Source organism: Hemibagrus wyckioides, linkage group LG07, assembly GCF_019097595.1.
Source record: "Hemibagrus wyckioides isolate EC202008001 linkage group LG07, SWU_Hwy_1.0, whole genome shotgun sequence".
Lineage (NCBI taxonomy): Eukaryota > Metazoa > Chordata > Actinopteri > Siluriformes > Bagridae > Hemibagrus > Hemibagrus wyckioides.
Window position 1 is genome coordinate 34,120,869 of NC_080716.1, and position 20,572 is coordinate 34,141,440.

The 20,572-nt window shown below is 39.8% G+C and overlaps 1 protein-coding gene across 1 annotated transcript in view; it reads left to right on the plus strand.

Annotated features, from left to right (window-relative positions):
• Positions 1 to 2,050: 2,050 nt before the first annotated feature.
• The window catches only part of LOC131355682 (Fc receptor-like protein 2), a 59,854-nt gene continuing 41,332 nt past the window's right edge, over positions 2,051 to 20,572 (plus strand). Inside the window, exons 1-2 of the mRNA XM_058394106.1 lie at positions 2,051 to 2,503; positions 2,820 to 3,101. Coding sequence (XP_058250089.1) covers positions 2,359 to 2,503; positions 2,820 to 3,101 — 427 coding nt within the window. The 5' untranslated portion in view covers positions 2,051 to 2,358. The remainder of the gene's footprint in view (positions 2,504 to 2,819; positions 3,102 to 20,572) is intronic.

Sequence of the window (20,572 nt, forward strand, 5' to 3'; positions counted from 1 at the left end):
GGAGGCACTGTGTGAAATATATGGGGCTATGAGCTGCAGAGTGCTGACCCTGATGGACTGTTTATTATCGCCAGAGACTTCATATATTTCTCTTCTAATGAATGAGTATCATAAACCTAACCTAAACCTAACCATAAACTGAAGCCTAACCCCACACTGTCTGTCTCTGTATGGAGGGGAACCACTGGTCAATTTCTCCCACTACGGAGTCTTTTGGTGATCCAGAACTCACCTGTAAGTGAGAAAGGAAAAGGGGTCTGATATTATAAGCTAGAAGGTCAGTGATGAGTTGGGTCACTGTCCTCATTCACTGTTTTACCCAGGTGTATATTTGGTGCTGATATCCAGGTAGAAATGTCATCTGTCATTAGCTCCAACCTCACTTTCAAGTAAAGTTTCTAAGATGAATTAGGTGAATTAGGATTCCTTCAGTCCATTCTTCCCTCAGTGTCCATAACTCAAAGTTCTGTTGTCCACAGTTTACTCTTCATGTTGTCTGGTGTCCAACATACCTCCAGACCATCCCTAAAACAAGATTCTTAACCTAAAACAACCTATAAATTGGTCCTCTGTCCTAATGGACTCTCTTAATTCTCTCTCTTTGTGATGTTACTGACTTTAGTTATTATAATGGACTTTCCATAACCAGCCGCAAAATATCACCTACAGTGCAAAAACTGCAATAAGCCAATGGATAAAAATGACATTTTCACTAAACCTTTAAAACATAACTACATATGTTACTAATCCTCTGTATGACCCAGTGGTCAATAATTTTGTAGCAGCAATTTTATGATTCATCATTAATCAGCATCAAACACTCAAACACACTTTTTCATATATCTGAACAAGCAGACTAATATTCCAAAATACAACAGAGCAAAACAAAGAAAATGGAAAATGATAATTAATTAATTAATAAATAAATAAATAAATAAATAAATAGGGCTGATTGTCTGAAGTTTCGTATTAAAAATGAAATTTAAGTGCACATGAATTAAGACTTATAATTTAAAAAAAAATACTAAAAAATTATTTGGCAATTATGCAAATTTAGTTAGCACATAAAAAAATTAATGAATAGAATTTTAATTGGCCCTAAAATAATAAAATAATGCTGGTTTTATTTGTAATGATCAAGTGAATCTTAATCCACTGACTACAAGATGCATTACATTTAAGAAAGGCACCTGAGCTAGCCTCTATTTGTCTCCACATTCACACACATCTTCTAAAAAGAAAAAGAACAGCACCGTCTGCTGGGTCTCCTGTAGCATCACAGATCAGGAAATACAGAAGTCGATACACACACACACACACACACACATACACACACACACACACACACACACACACACACACACATACACACACACACACACACACACACACACACTCTCATATACAAGCCAGAAACACTCTGGCCATTCTACTCAGACCTCTCTCAGCAGGGCATTTATCTTTTCTGCATTAGTTCATTAATTTTCTGTAATTAATGAACTAATGCATAACTATTATTTTTAACTTATTTTAAAATAATCACTAATCATTTTATTATTTACTAATTATCAATAATTATTATTTTCATATTAAATATAAGTGCAATAATTGTTTCTGGGAGCCGTTCTCTGGTGCAAATTCAGCTGTGAAGAAGCGAGGTGTGAAGATGGTGTGAAGAACTTCTATCTTTACTGGTCACTTTATTAGGAACACTTTACTGGAACACTATACTCTTACTATTACTGGGTATATTATACTATGACTATACTGTTATTGTACATTCTACCACATCCCAAAGGTTGTGATCAGATTCAGATCTGGTGACTGTAGAGGCCACTGAAATACACTGAACTCATTGTTTTCTTCATGGCATGAGTTTGCAAGGACTTTGTGCTTTGTTATATGGTGCAGTATAACGCTGGAGTTAGCTGTAAATTTTGTTCATAAATGGATCAAACTTCAAACAATGTCTGACTGGTATTAAGGGATGAAAAGTGTATCAAGAAAACATTCCTAGACCGCCACGAGCAGCCTGAACTGTTCACATGCAGGTTGGTGTCATGGATTCATGCTGTAGACACTAAATCCTGATCATCTACATCATGGTACAGAAATCATGATTCATCAGACCAGACATTCTGTTTCTAATCTTCAATTCTACAATTTCCATCAGCCACTTAGACAAGCTCATACTGAACCATTACTATCACAGTGCAGGTGTAAGATAAATAGATAAGCCTGTAATTAACTGAGCGCTTAAGTACAGAAATGATGATATTAGTTAGAATTGCAGAATTTTCTCCTTCATGGTCCTGACTTTAGGTGGACAGGAGATAAACAGTAAAGTGGAACCACTAAATGAGAAAATGGACCAGAATCTCTTACTCCAACAAGAGAGTACAGACCTTTAATAACATCCAACTTATTAACATATTTATGTCATGTTCTGTTTCTGTTTCCTTTTTAGTGCTGATTTCACTTATACCAGTGGCCCAGGCTCAAGGTGATTTATATATAGTTTATCCTTTATATTGTCTGGAGATTTGCAGTTAAGTTTGTAAATGCAGTTTATAAATGCAGTAAATTGTTTTATTGTCAAAAGATTTTATGCTGCTTAAATGTTAAATATAAAACAGCACAAGTAGTACTAAATAAAATGCTCCATGATGCCCCTTATTTCTTAATATTAAGCAGGTTACACATATCAGTATCAACAAGTAACAAAAACATGTACTCATACTCACTCTAAACATGATATTAGTAGTGTAGACTTGGGAATGACTTTATGTAAGGTTTATTAATAACAGAATGTTTTATAGGGAGTCCTAAAGCTGTGGTGTCCATAAAGCCTGATACACATGTGTTCATTGGAGAGATTGTTACTGTCAGATGTGACATACAGGGAGGAGGAGACACTCAGGGGACTTACAGCTGGAAGCTAATTAATAGTGAAGATGGAAGAGAGAGATTCTCCACAGACAACACAAAGCAGGTCGTCAAAATCCAGTCTGTTAAAGACAGTGGTACCTACACCTGCAGTATAAAGGGGAGAGACTCTCAGAGCTCAGAGATCAGTGATGCTGTTACACTGACTGTATCAGGTGAGTGTGTGTGTTTTTATTTCTTATTTAATATGTTAACATTATTTATTAGGATTCAGATTTTCCTAGAAGACATTGAAATTATAAGGTTTTATCTGAAAATTCAGTACTTTTGAGAGTTTTTGATGATCAGCATCATCCACATCAGTCTCTGTCTCATCACCTGAGGTAGAAATCCCTCACAGCATTTAAATACATGCCTCATTATCTTCTCTTCACTTGACTGATGTCTGTTTACACAAACACCACTGTGGAAATGATCCCTGATTCACTTCTGTTCTGTTGGCTATATTTCTATTAATGTATTTGAATTAAGTCATTTAAATATTTAATAACTTGTAAAATTTTATAAAATGTATAAGCACTCCCCTGTTTTAATGATGATGTGATGCACAGGAGCATCCAGTTGTAGAAATTTCTAATGAATTTTTCTAGTCTGCTTCATATACATTCATTAACTAGCATAATAATAGAATTACTTACATTTTTTTAAAAAAAGCCAAAAGTCAGATAGAATAAACTTTCAAATATCTGAACTGTCATGTGAAGTGATCCTCTAAACGGAGATAAATAATAAATAATTAATAATAATAATAATAATAATAATAATAATAATAATAATAATAATAATAATAAATAAACTCTCAACTGTGTGTCTCTTCTGTGTCTTTAAGGAGAATGAAAAAGTCCTCTGTCATGGTTTTACTATATGAATAATATTTTTGATCATTTTAATCATTTTTAGGGAATTGCAGATATGTTCAGATGGTGGTGAGAATACATAAAATAAAATCTAAAAAACACAAAACACTTCAATTCAATCATGAACTTTGTTCCATAGAAAATAAACTGACTACCAGCCGTGTAAGAAAACATACAACTGTAACATCTGGTATCAAATATTAAATATAAATGTTTGTTTTAGACACAAAGCATCTGTTAGACACAGTGAATCTACTGCTTATGTTGTAAAGTGAAAAGCAGCTCTGACTCCTTCATCATTTCATACCAACAGCAAAACCCAAAGCGACTGTGAGAGTGAATCCTCAGAGCTCCGTCTACACTGGAGACACCGTCACTCTGAGCTGTGAGCTGCAGCAGGGGACTGGATGGGTGTTTGACTGGTACAAAAAAAATCAGAAACAGAATCTGAACAGTGAACAAGAAAACACATTTAAAGTGACAGTCGATAATGCAGGAGAAACAGAATACCAGTGTCGGGCATCTAGGCTGAACTTCGACGACTACGGTGACACTCGCTACTACTACACAGACCTCAGTGATCCGGTCAAGATTACTGTGAGCGGTATGTCATGATTTTTTCCTCATTTTGGCACGGAAGGGGTAAGAAAAAATATTGCTTAATTATTGCACTTCCTTTTTTTTCCAGAATGTTCAAGATTATCTTGAAATACATGTTCAAAAGTATTTAAACGTATTTCCATCGGCCAGCACAGCGCCGCTTTAAGTCGAACACACCTATACACACACTCACACACCACGTGACTAACATACACACCTATACACACACTCACACACCACGTGACTAACATACACACCTATACACACACTCACACACCACGTGACTAACATACACACCTATACACACTCACACACCACGTGACTAACATACACACCTATACACACACTCACACACCACGTGACTAACATACACACCTATACACACTCACACACCACGTGACTAACATACACACCTATACACACACTCACACACCACGTGACTAACATACACACCTATACACACACTCACACACCACGTGACTAACATACACACCTATACACACACTCACACACCACGTGACTAACATACACACCTATACACACACTCACACACCACGTGACTAACATACACACCTATACACACACTCACACACCACGTGACTAACATACACACCTATACACACTCACACACCATGTGACTAACATACACACCTATACACACACACTCACACACCATGTGACTAACATACACACCTATACACACTCACACACCACGTGACTAACATACACACCTATACACACACTCACACACCACGTGACTAACATACACACCTATACACACTCACACACCACGTGACTAACATACACACCTATACACACACTCACACACCACGTGACTAACATACACACCTATACACACACTCACACACCACGTGACTAACATACACACCTATACACACACTCACACACCACGTGACTAACATACACACCTATACACACACTCACACACCATGTGACTAACATACACACCTATACACACACACTCACACACCACGTGACTAACATACACACCTATACACACACTCACACACCACGTGACTAACATACACACCTATACACACACTCACACACCACGTGACTAACATACACACCTATACACACTCACACACCACGTGACTAACATACACACCTATACACACACTCACACACCACGTGACTAACATACACACCTATACACACTCACACACCACGTGACTAACATACACACCTATACACACACTCACACACCACGTGACTAACATACACACCTATACACACACTCACACACCACGTGACTAACATACACACCTATACACACACTCACACACCACGTGACTAACATACACACCTATACACACTCACACACCACGTGACTAACATACACACCTATACACACACTCACACACCATGTAACTAACATACACACCTATACACACACTCACACACCATGTGACTAACATACACACCTATACACACACTCACACACCACGTGACTAACATACACACCTATACACACACTCACACACCACGTGACTAACATACACACCTATACACACACTCACACACCACGTGACTAACATACACACCTATACACACACTCACACACCATGTGACTAACATACACACCTATACACACACTCACACACCACGTGACTAACACACACACCTATACACACACACACACCACGTGACTAACATACACACCTATACACACACTCACACACCATGTGACTAACATACACACCTATACACACTCACACACCACGTGACTAACATACACACCTATACACACACTCACACACCACGTGACTAACATACACACCTATACACACACTCACACACCACGTGACTAACATACACACCTATACACACTCACACACCACGTGACTAACATACACACCTATACACACACTCACACACCATGTGACTAACATACACACCTATACACACACTCACACACCATGTGACTAACATACACACCTATACACACACTCACACACCACGTGACTAACATACACACCTATACACACTCACACACCACGTGACTAACATACACACCTATACACACACACTCACACACCATGTGACTAACATACACACCTATACACACACTCACACACCACGTGACTAACATACACACCTATACACACACACTCACACACCATGTGACTAACATACACACCTATACACACACACTCACACACCACGTGACTAACATACACACCTATACACACTCACACACCACGTGACTAACATACACACCTATACACACTCACACACCACGTGACTAACATACACACCTATACACACACTCACACACCACGTGACTAACATACACACCTATACACACACTCACACACCACGTGACTAACATACACACCTATACACACACTCACACACCACGTGACTAACATACACACCTATACACACACTCACACACCATGTGACTAACATACACACCTATACACACACTCACACACCATGTGACTAACATACACACCTATACACACTCACACACCATGTGACTAACATACACACCTATACACACACTCACACACCACGTGACTAACATACACACCTATACACACTCACACACCATGTGACTAACATACACACCTATACACACTCACACACCAAGTGACTAACATACACACCTATACACACACACTCACACACCATGTAACTAACATACACACCTATACACACTCACACACCACGTGACTAACATACACACCTATACACACACTCACACACCACGTGACTAACATACACACCTATACACACACACTCACACACCATGTAACTAACATACACACCTATACACACACTCACACACCATGTGACTAACATACACACCTACACACACTCACACACCATGTGACTAACATACACACCTATACACACACACTCACACACCATGTGACTAACATACACACCTATACACACTCACACACCACGTGACTAACATACACACTTATACACACACTCACACACCACGTGACTAACATACACACCTATACACACTCACACACCATGTAACTAACATACACACTTATACACACACTCACACACCACGTGACTAACATACACACCTATACACACTCACACACCAAGTGACTAACATACACACCTATACACACACACTCACACACCATGTGACTAACATACACACCTATACACACACACTCACACACCATGTGACTAAAATACACACCTATACACACACTCACACACCACGTGACTAACATACACACCTATACACACACACACCACGTGACTAACATACACACCTATACACACTCACACACCATGTAACTAACATACACACTTATACACACACTCACACACCACGTGACTAACATACACACCTATACACACACTCACACACCAAGTGACTAACATACACACCTATACACACACACTCACACACCATGTAACTAACATACACACCTACACACACTCACACACCATGTAACTAACATACACACCTACACACACTCACACACCATGTGACTAACATACACACCTATACACACTCACACACCACGTGACTAACATACACACCTATACACACTCACACACCATGTGACTAACATACACACCTATACACACACTCACACACCACGTGACTAACATACACACCTATACACACACACTCACACACCATGTGACTAACATACACACCTATACACACACTCACACACCACGTGACTAACATACACACCTATACACACACACTCACACACCATGTGACTAACATACACACCTATACACACACACTCACACACCATGTAACTAACATACACACCTATACACACACTCACACACCATGTAACTAACATACACACCTATACACACACACTCACACACCATGTGACTAACATACACACCTATACACACACACTCACACACCATGTAACTAACATACACACCTATACACACTCACACACCATGTAACTAACATACACACCTATACACACTCACACACCACGTGACTAACATACACACCTATACACACACACTCACACACCATGTAACTAACATACACACCTATACACACACTCACACACCACGTGACTAACATACACACCTATACACACACACTCACACACCATGTAACTAACATACACACCTATACACACACTCACACACCACGTGACTAACATACACACCTATACACACACACTCACACACCATGTAACTAACATACACACCTATACACACTCACACACCATGTGACTAACATACACACCTATACACACACTCACACACCATGTGACTAACATACACACCTATACACACACTCACACACCACGTGACTAACATACACACCTATACACACTCACACACCATGTAACTAACATACACACCTATACACACACTCACACACCATGTAACTAACATACACACCTATACACACTCACACACCATGTAACTAACATACACACCTATACACACACTCACACACCACGTGACTAACATACACACCTATACACACACACTCACACACCATGTGACTAACATACACACCTATACACACACTCACACACCATGTGACTAACATACACACCTATACACACACTCACACACCACGTGACTAACATACACACCTATACACACACACTCACACACCATGTAACTAACATACACACCTATACACACTCACACACCATGTAACTAACATACACACCTATACACACACACTCACACACCATGTAACTAACATACACACCTATACACACTCACACACCATGTGACTAACATACACACCTATACACACACACTCACACACCATGTAACTAACATACACACCTATACACACTCACACACCATGTAACTAACATACACACCTATACACACTCACACACCATGTAACTAACATACACACCTATACACACACACTCACACACCACGTGACTAACATACACACCTATACACACTCACACACCATGTAACTAACATACACACCTATACACACTCACACACCATGTAACTAACATACACACCTATACACACTCACACACCAAGTGACTAACATACACACCTATACACACACACTCACACACCACGTGACTAACATACACACCTATACACACTCACACACCACGTGACTAACATACACACCTACACACACTCACACACCATGTGACTAACATACACACCTATACACACACACACAGCATGTGACTAACATACACACCTATACACACTCACACACCAAGTGACTAACATACACACCTACACACACTCACACACCATGTGACTAACATACACACCTATACACACACTCACACACCATGTGACTAACATACACACCTATACACACACACTCACACACCATGTGACTAACATACACACCTATACACACACTCACACACCATGTGACTAACATACACACCTATACACACTCACACACCATGTGACTAACATACACACCTATACACACACTCACACACCACGTGACTAACATACACACCTATACACACTCACACACCATGTGACTAACATACACACCTATACACACACTCACACACCACGTGACTAACATACACACCTATACACACTCACACACCATGTGACTAACATACACACCTATACACACACTCACACACCACGTGACTAACATACACACCTATACACACACTCACACACCACGTGACTAACATACACACCTATACACACTCACACACCATGTGACTAACATACACACCTATACACACACTCACACACCACGTGACTAACATACACACCTATACACACACACTCACACACCATGTAACTAACATACACACCTATACACACTCACACACCATGTAACTAACATACACACCTATACACACACACTCACACACCACGTGACTAACATACACACCTATACACACTCACACACCAAGTGACTAACATACACACCTATACACACACACTCACACACCATGTAACTAACATACACACCTATACACACTCACACACCATGTAACTAACATACACACCTATACACACACACTCACACACCACGTGACTAACATACACACCTATACACACTCACACACCACGTGACTAACATACACACCTATACACACACTCACACACCACGTGACTAACATACACACCTATACACACTCACACACCATGTGACTAACATACACACCTATACACACTCACACACCACGTGACTAACATACACACCTATACACACACTCACACACCATGTGACTAACATACACACCTATACACACACTCACACACCACGTGACTAACATACACACCTATACACACACTCACACACCATGTAACTAACATACACACCTATACACACTCACACACCACGTGACTAACATACACACCTATACACACTCACACACCATGTGACTAACGTACACACCTATACACACACTCACACACCACGTGACTAACATACACACCTATACACACACACTCACACACCATGTAACTAACATACACACCTATACACACTCACACACCATGTAACTAACATACACACCTATACACACTCACACACCACGTGACTAACATACACACCTATACACACACTCACACACCATGTGACTAACATACACACCTATACACACTCACACACCACGTGACTAACATACACACCTATACACACACTCACACACCATGTAACTAACATACACACCTATACACACACTCACACACCAAGTGACTAACATACACACCTATACACACACACTCACACACCACGTGACTAACATACACACCTATACACACACTCACACACCATGTGACTAACATACACACCTATACACACTCACACACCAAGTGACTAACATACACACCTATACACACACACTCACACACCATGTAACTAACATACACACCTATACACACTCACACACCATGTAACTAACATACACACCTATACACACACTCACACACCACGTGACTAACATACACACCTATACACACACTCACACACCATGTGACTAACATACACACCTATACACACACTCACACACCACGTGACTAACATACACACCTATACACACACTCACACACCACGTGACTAACATACACACCTATACACACACACTCACACACCATGTGACTAAAATACACACCTATACACACTCACACACCATGTGACTAACATACACACCTATACACACTCACACACCAAGTGACTAACATACACACCTATACACACACACTCACACACCATGTAACTAACATACACACCTATACACACTCACACACCATGTAACTAACATACACACCTATACACACACACTCACACACCACGTGACTAACATACACACCTATACACACACACTCACACACCATGTAACTAACATACACACCTATACACACACTCACACACCACGTGACTAACATACACACCTATACACACACACTCACACACCATGTAACTAACATACACACCTATACACACACTCACACACCACGTGACTAACATACACACCTATACACACACTCACACACCATGTAACTAACATACACACCTATACACACACTCACACACCAAGTGACTAACATACACACCTATACACACTCACACACCATGTAACTAACATACACACCTATACACACACTCACACACCATGTAACTAACATACACACCTATACACACACTCACACACCATGTGACTAACATACACACCTATACACACACTCACACACCACGTGACTAACATACACACCTATACACACACACTCACACACCATGTAACTAACATACACACCTATACACACACTCACACACCACGTGACTAACATACACACCTATACACACACTCACACACCATGTGACTAACATACACACCTATACACACACTCACACACCACGTGACTAACATACACACCTATACACACACACTCACACACCATGTGACTAAAATACACACCTATACACACTCACACACCATGTGACTAACATACACACACTCACACACCACGTGACTAACATACACACCTATACACACTCACACACCAAGTGACTAACATACACACCTATACACACACACTCACACACCATGTAACTAACATACACACCTATACACACTCACACACCATGTAACTAACATACACACCTATACACACACTCACACACCACGTGACTAACACACACCTATACACACACTCACACACCACGTGACTAACATACACACCTATACACACTCACACACCACGTGACTAACATACACACCTATACACACACTCACACACCACGTGACTAACATACACACCTATACACACACACTCACACACCATGTGACTAACATACACACCTATACACACTCACACACCACGTGACTAACATACACACCTATACACACTCACACACCACGTGACTAACATACACACTTATACACACTCACACACCATGTAACTAACATACACACCTATACACACTCACACACCATGTAACTAACATACACACCTATACACACACACTCACACACCATGTAACTAACATACACACCTATACACACTCACACACCATGTAACTAACATACACACCTATACACACACTCACACACCACGTGACTAACATACACACCTATACACACTCACACACCATGTAACTAACATACACACCTATACACACACTCACACACCACGTGACTAACATACACACCTATACACACACTCACACACCATGTAACTAACATACACACCTATACACACACTCACACACCAAGTGACTAACATACACACCTATACACACTCACACACCATGTAACTAACATACACACCTATACACACACACTCACACACCATGTAACTAACATACACACCTATACACACTCACACACCACGTGACTAACATACACACCTATACACACTCACACACCATGTGACTAACATACACACCTATACACACACTCACACACCACGTGACTAACATACACACCTATACACACACTCACACACCATGTAACTAACATACACACCTATACACACACTCACACACCATGTGACTAACATACACACCTATACACACACACTCACACACCACGTGACTAACATACACACCTATACACACACTCACACACCATGTGACTAACATACACACCTATACACACACTCACACACCATGTGACTAACATACACACCTATACACACACACTCACACACCACGTGACTAACATACACACCTATACACACTCACACACCACGTGACTAACATACACACCTATACACACACTCACACACCATGTGACTAACATACACACCTATACACACACTCACACACCACGTGACTAACATACACACCTATACACACACACTCACACACCACGTGACTAACATACACACCTATACACACACTCACACACCACGTGACTAACATACACACCTATACACACACTCACACACCACGTGACTAACATACACACCTATACACACACACTCACACACCATGTAACTAACATACACACCTATACACACTCACACACCATGTGACTAACATACACACCTATACACACACTCACACACCACGTGACTAACATACACACCTATACACACTCACACACCATGTGACTAACATACACACCTATACACACTCACACACCACGTGCCTAACATACACACCTATACACACTCACACAGCATGTGACTAACATACACACCTATACACACACTCACACACCACGTGACTAACATACACACCTATACACACACTCACACACCATGTAACTAACATACACACCTATACACACTCACACACCACGTGACTAACATACACACCTATACACACTCACACACCATGTGACTAACATACACACCTATACACACACACTCACACACCATGTGACTAACATACACACCTATACACACTCACACACCACGTGACTAACACACACCTATACACACACTCACACACCATGTAACTAACATACACACCTATACACACACTCACACACCATGTAACTAACATACACACACTCACACACCATTTAACTAACATACACACCTATACACACTCACACACCACGTGACTAACATACACACCTATACACACACTCACACACCATGTAACTAACATACACACCTATACACACACACTCACACACCATGTAACTAACATACACACCTATACACACTCACACACCACGTGACTAACATACACACCTATACACACTCACACACCACGTGACTAAAACACGTTACAGCCCTTGAGCACAACAGCAACAAAACAAAATCTGTCAGAAATCACAACAATCTTATTATTCAGATAAAATTCTAACTTTTAATTTTTAATGTTAACACAGTTTATAAAAGTCGGCTAATAAATGTATTTTGTGTTAAAACGGAGGTCCACTGTCTCTGATTCTGAAAACCCCTGACATATAGGACCCTTTAGAATATTATTCCATACCCAATATGTAGAAAAACCTTAAATTAAATCATCCTAAAGATAGATGTAAATAAAATCTAAACTGTTAAAGCACTAAGACATTACAGTCTGAACATCATGACTTTCTATTATTCAACTAATGCAGTATTTAAGTTAAAATACAGACATGACTTAGGGGAACAATGGACCAGAACAGACTCCATCATTCAGCTGTTCTGTCTATTAATAAAGGAATTCTCAGCACTAGAAATACTAGTATGATAACTGACCGTTTTACTCAAGTCCAGTCGTCGGAGATACTCTCTGATGATTCCACCCTCAAAGAACTAGGATAGAAAAGTCACCAAGAACATGAAGTAGACAAGAATACAAGCAGCAGGAGAGATGAGAGAATGAGAGATGAGAGAACAATAAGAGAAGAGAAGAGAAGGAGAAAGAGAAGAGAAGAGAAGAGAAGAGAAGAGAAGAGAAGAGAAGAGAAGAGAAGAGAAGAGAAGAGAAGAGAAGAGAAGAGAAGAGAAGAGAAGAGAGGCTGTAAAAAATAAATAAACAAAGAAAGAATAATCCATACAGTAGTGGAGCATAGATGAGGAATGAAATGAGGTGCAGTTATAATATTGATTATTGTAAAATAATAATAATAATAAAGGATCTGCATGACACTGCTCCACACACAAGCTGTAACAGAGATAATATTGCATGGTATACCTGTGAGAGAGAAAATGTAATGAATTTAATGAACTCCATTTTTAGTAGAAAGACTCTGAAATGATGGGAGGAGTCAGAAAAAAGATTGAATGAAATTTTCTAAAGTTGCATACTGTTTGTGTTCATTATTAAACAATATTACATAAAAATACTCTTACAAAACGTGTTATTCTTGCTTAGCCCCTCTCCCTAATTAGCCCCTGATGTTTCAGGCTCCGCCCCTGATGTTTTCAAATCCTAGAAACGCCCCTGGGTCCAGCTGTAGCAGTCCAATCAGTAGTCCAACACCTTATCCACTAATGACCACATCCCACATGAAGTGACCACATTAAGAATCATACTTACAAAATGTAAAATAATATGAATGAATGAATAAATAAATAAATAAATAAATAAATAAATAAATAAATAAATAAATAAATAAATTAATTAATTAATTAATTAATTAATTAATTAATTAATTAATTAATTAATTAATTAATTAATAAATAAATAAATAAATAATGTAAAGTTTTAATGGCAAAATTAATTAATTAATGACAAAAACAAAAAGAACACATAGCTAATACCTGGTTAATCTCCTCCACCAGGTTACAAAGAATCAAGGGATTCCTCTTCTGCATTAATTTCAAAGATGAAAAGTATTTACATAATTCCTTTGAAAAACATAGAAGTTTATTTCATTTTCAGAAATCTGTTCTGCACAACGCACCGTACAACCTCTTTCTGCATTAATGTCTCCCTCGTTTTGTTAAACCGTATTTGTATATATGTGTATTTGTTTGTTTCTATGTGTTATTGTTCTAGTCCCCGTACACCACGTTTTTCTTTTTACACTGTGTTACGTGTTTCAACTACAGCACACACACACACACACACACACACACACATCAACCAATGTTTTTAAGCCCTTGTTTTCCTTATTCGCTACATTCCTCCTGCTTCTCTCCTTCTTTCCCACTATTCCCTTGGCTTCAGTACATGTATAAAACTCATAAATTTGTGTACAGTTTATGGAGAATCGCAGAATTTTTCGGCAGTCTGAGTAGAAATGTTAAAGCCCCCCTAAAAATGGCCTAGTGATGCCCATGCATCTGTAATCATCTGTTCTGAAAGCATCATCTGTGAGTGTTTGGAACCTCATGCTATATGTTGTGGTATAGTTTCAGTAGCCATGTCTCTGGAAAATGGTAAATCAGGCATCAATGTCCAAATCGGTATTCGACCAGACTTTAGGAGCGAATTAAGGTCGAAAACCGAGGTACCACTGTATTATCATTAATGCATCAATGAATAACACAGTGCTTACACCTGTTAACATATATGGCCCAAACAATGAAGATCCATCTGTTATTCATAACCTATTTTCTCTATTATGTGACTCAACAAACATCATCAATGCTCGTGACTTCAACACTGTTATAAACCCCAAAATCGACCACTCAGGTTCCTCTGATAACACAAGAAATTGGCACTCTTCTGAAATAATAAAACAATATATGTATCACCATGGACTCAATGACAGTTGGAGAATAAATAACCCCACGTCTAGAGAATACACTTACTGTTCCCCACTCCATCAGACTTTTTCCCAAATTGATCTTTTCCTCATTAGCAACTCATTCACCCAACATGTAACTGACCATAATTCATCATTAATCATAATCAGTGACCATGCCCCCATATCCCTCACACTAAACATCCACACTCATATTAAACCCTGCACAATAAATAAACTTTTATAAAATGCAATTTGAGAGTATTATACACAGAAAAACCCAAATGATCATTCAACAACTTAAATATGAACAGTTCCAGTATAGCAACAGAACAGGTAAATACACTATATTGCCAAAAGTATTCGCTCACCCATCCAAATAATCAGAATCAGGTGTTCCAATCACTTCCATGGCCACAGGTGTATAAAATCAAGCACCTCGGCATGCAGACTGTTTTTACAAACATTTGTGAAAGAATTGGTCGCTCTCAGGAGCTCAGTGAATTCCAGCGTGGAACTGTGATAGGATGCCACCTGTGCAACAAATCCAGTCGTGAAATTTCCTCGCTCCTAAATATTCCACAGTCAACTGTCAGCTGTATTATAAGAACGTGGAAGTGTTTGGGAACAACAGCAACTCAGCCACGAAGTGGTAGGCCACGTAAACTGACAGAGCAGGGTCAGCAGATGCTGAGGCGCATAGTGCGAAGAGGTCGCCAACTTTCTGCAGAGTCAATCGCTACAGACCTCCAAACTTCATGTGGCCTTCAGATTAGCTCAAGAACAGTGCGCAGAGAGCTTCATGGAATGGGTTTCCATGGCCGAGCAGCTGCATCCAAGCCATACATCACCAAGTCCAATACAAAGCGTCGGATGCAGTGGTGTAAAGCACGCCGCCACTGGACTCTAGAGCAGTGGAGACGCGTTCTCTGGAGTGACGAATCGCGCTTCTCCATCTGGCAATCTGATGGAGGAGTCTGGGTTTGGGGGTTGCCAGGAGAACGGTACTTGTCTGACTGCATTGTGCCAAGTGTAAAGTTTGGTGGAGGGGGGATTATGGTGTGGGGTTGTTTTTCAGGAGCTGGGCTTGGCCCCTTAGTTCCAGTGAAAGGAACTCTGAATGCTTCAGCATACCAAGACATTTTGGACAATTCCATGCTCCCAACTTTGTGGGAACAGTTTGGAGCTGGCCCCTTCCTCTTCCAACATGACTGTGCACCAGTGACCAAAGCAAGGTCCATAAAGACATGGATGACAGAGTCTGGTGTGGAGGAACTTGACTGGCCTGCACAGAGTCCTGACCTCAACCCGATAGAACACCTTTGGGATGAATTAGAGCGGAGACTGAGAGCCAGGCCTTCTCGTCCAACATCAGTGTGTGACCTCACATATGCGCTTCTGGAAGAACGGTCAAAAATTCCCATAAACACACTCCTAAACCTTGTGGACAGCCTTCCCAGAAGAGTTGAAGCTGTTATAGCTGCAAAGGGTGGACCAACGTCATATTGAACCCTATGGATTAAGAATGGGATGTCACTTAAGTTCATATGCGAGTCAAGGCAGGTGAGCGAATACTTTTGGCAATATAGTGTATATAGCAAATCAACTACAACATAAAAAATAAAGCAATTATTCCATCCATAATAAACTCTACATGTGAAATGTTCCACAATTCACAGGATATTAATGCTGTATTTTAAAACTTCTACAGTGACCTTTACTCCTCTGATCACAGTGTTATTCAGTCAGATATAGACCTCTTTCTAAACAACCTTAAACTGCCAACACTATCCCAAGAACATGAACTCCATAAAGCACTAAATAAAATGCCCAATAACAAATCACCTGGACCCGGTGGTTAATCCACCCAGACCAAACAGGATTCATCAAAAACTGGAACCCCTCAGACAATGTCTGCAGACTAGGGGGCAAGGATCGGGTGGGGCAAGCACACGTGCAAACACAACATAAAGAAAAACACATGGAACATAAAGAAACCCTGTCAGACCGCCCTCTGGTGTTCAGGCAGGGAACTGTCCAGCAGTCCATGACATGCACTTCACCAAGGGTCACAATAATCACAAATGGGGTCACCTCACAGAGTTTCACACTTCATCTGGGAACCAGACAAGGATGCCCATTCTCCCCATCCTTATTTGTCATCTTTATAGAACCACTAGCAGCAGCCATACAGCAAAACATCAAAATTAAAGGAATTCAGGATACAAATTAACAACATAAAATAAATCTTCATGCATACTTTTACAGGACCCCTACAATTCACTAAAGGAAACATTTAACATTATTAACTCATTTTCCAAAATATCAAACTACACTATAAACTGGATTAAATCAACTACACTCCCACTATCTGAGCAGGTTTGGGATTCTGCAGCTCAGGAATCCCCCCTCCCATTTCATATAGGCAACATTAAAATATTTAGGTATTAATATTTCCCAAAGGCTGTCAGAGCTTTTTAATCTCAACTACACTCCTCTGTTAAAAAAGACAGAAGAGGATCTCAGACGTTGGACCAACCTTTCCACTTTCACTCATTGGATGAGTCGCCACAGTTAAAATGAAGATTTCAGCACAAATAAACTACCTGTTTTCAATGATTCCCACAACTCCCACGAAAAATTGGTTTAAACCACCTGACTCACTAACATCTCTTTTTTACTGGAAAAACAAGAAACCTAAAATTTCTCCATCTACATTACAACAGAAAAAATCACAAGGTGGCCTTGAAGCACCAAATTTTCAACACTACTTTCTAGCAACACAACTACAATACTTAGTCAGATGGATTCAAAAGGATAATTTCAACAACTCATGGATAGACCTAGAACAAAATCAATGTAAATGTATTTCAGTCGCTGATCTCACTTTCATGCTGTAATAAATAAAAACAATTAACTATGAATATTTCATCAACTCTGACAGCATGGTGGAAAGCTCACAAGATTACCAAATTAACAGTAACACTATGTAGATACACCCCCGTCTGGCACAATCCTGACTTTCAACTACACAATACCCCAGTCTACTTTCCAACATGGCACCATAAAGGAATCACCCACCTTCACCACCTATCTGAGAATAACCAATTTCTATCATTTAAGACACTAATGGAGAAGTATGGAGTTGGGGGAGAACAGTTCCTCCAATACCAACAACTCAAATCCATAATTAAATAGAAAATTAATATAACTAATATCCCACTACAGCCTTCCAAATTAACTGATGAGATTATGAACATCACAAGCTCATAGAAACTACTATCTAAACTCTATAAAATAACATCCAATAAAGGCACTATGACAACAATCCCAATGGCAAAATGGGAAAAAGATCTTACTTTCTCCCCCAACTCCGACTTTTGGACAGAAATCTCTAACAATATATTCTCTATGATCAGCAACACAAATTAACAACTCATACAATACAAGACTATCCACAGAATCCATGTCACCCAAAGTAAAATGTTTAAAATGGGTTTAACCGACACAGACACCTGTTCACAGTGCACCTCAGGTACCATAGACAATTACTTCCACTCCACTTGGGCATGTAAACCAGTTCACTCCCTCTGGGTAGAGGTAACAGAGAAACTCTCCACCATC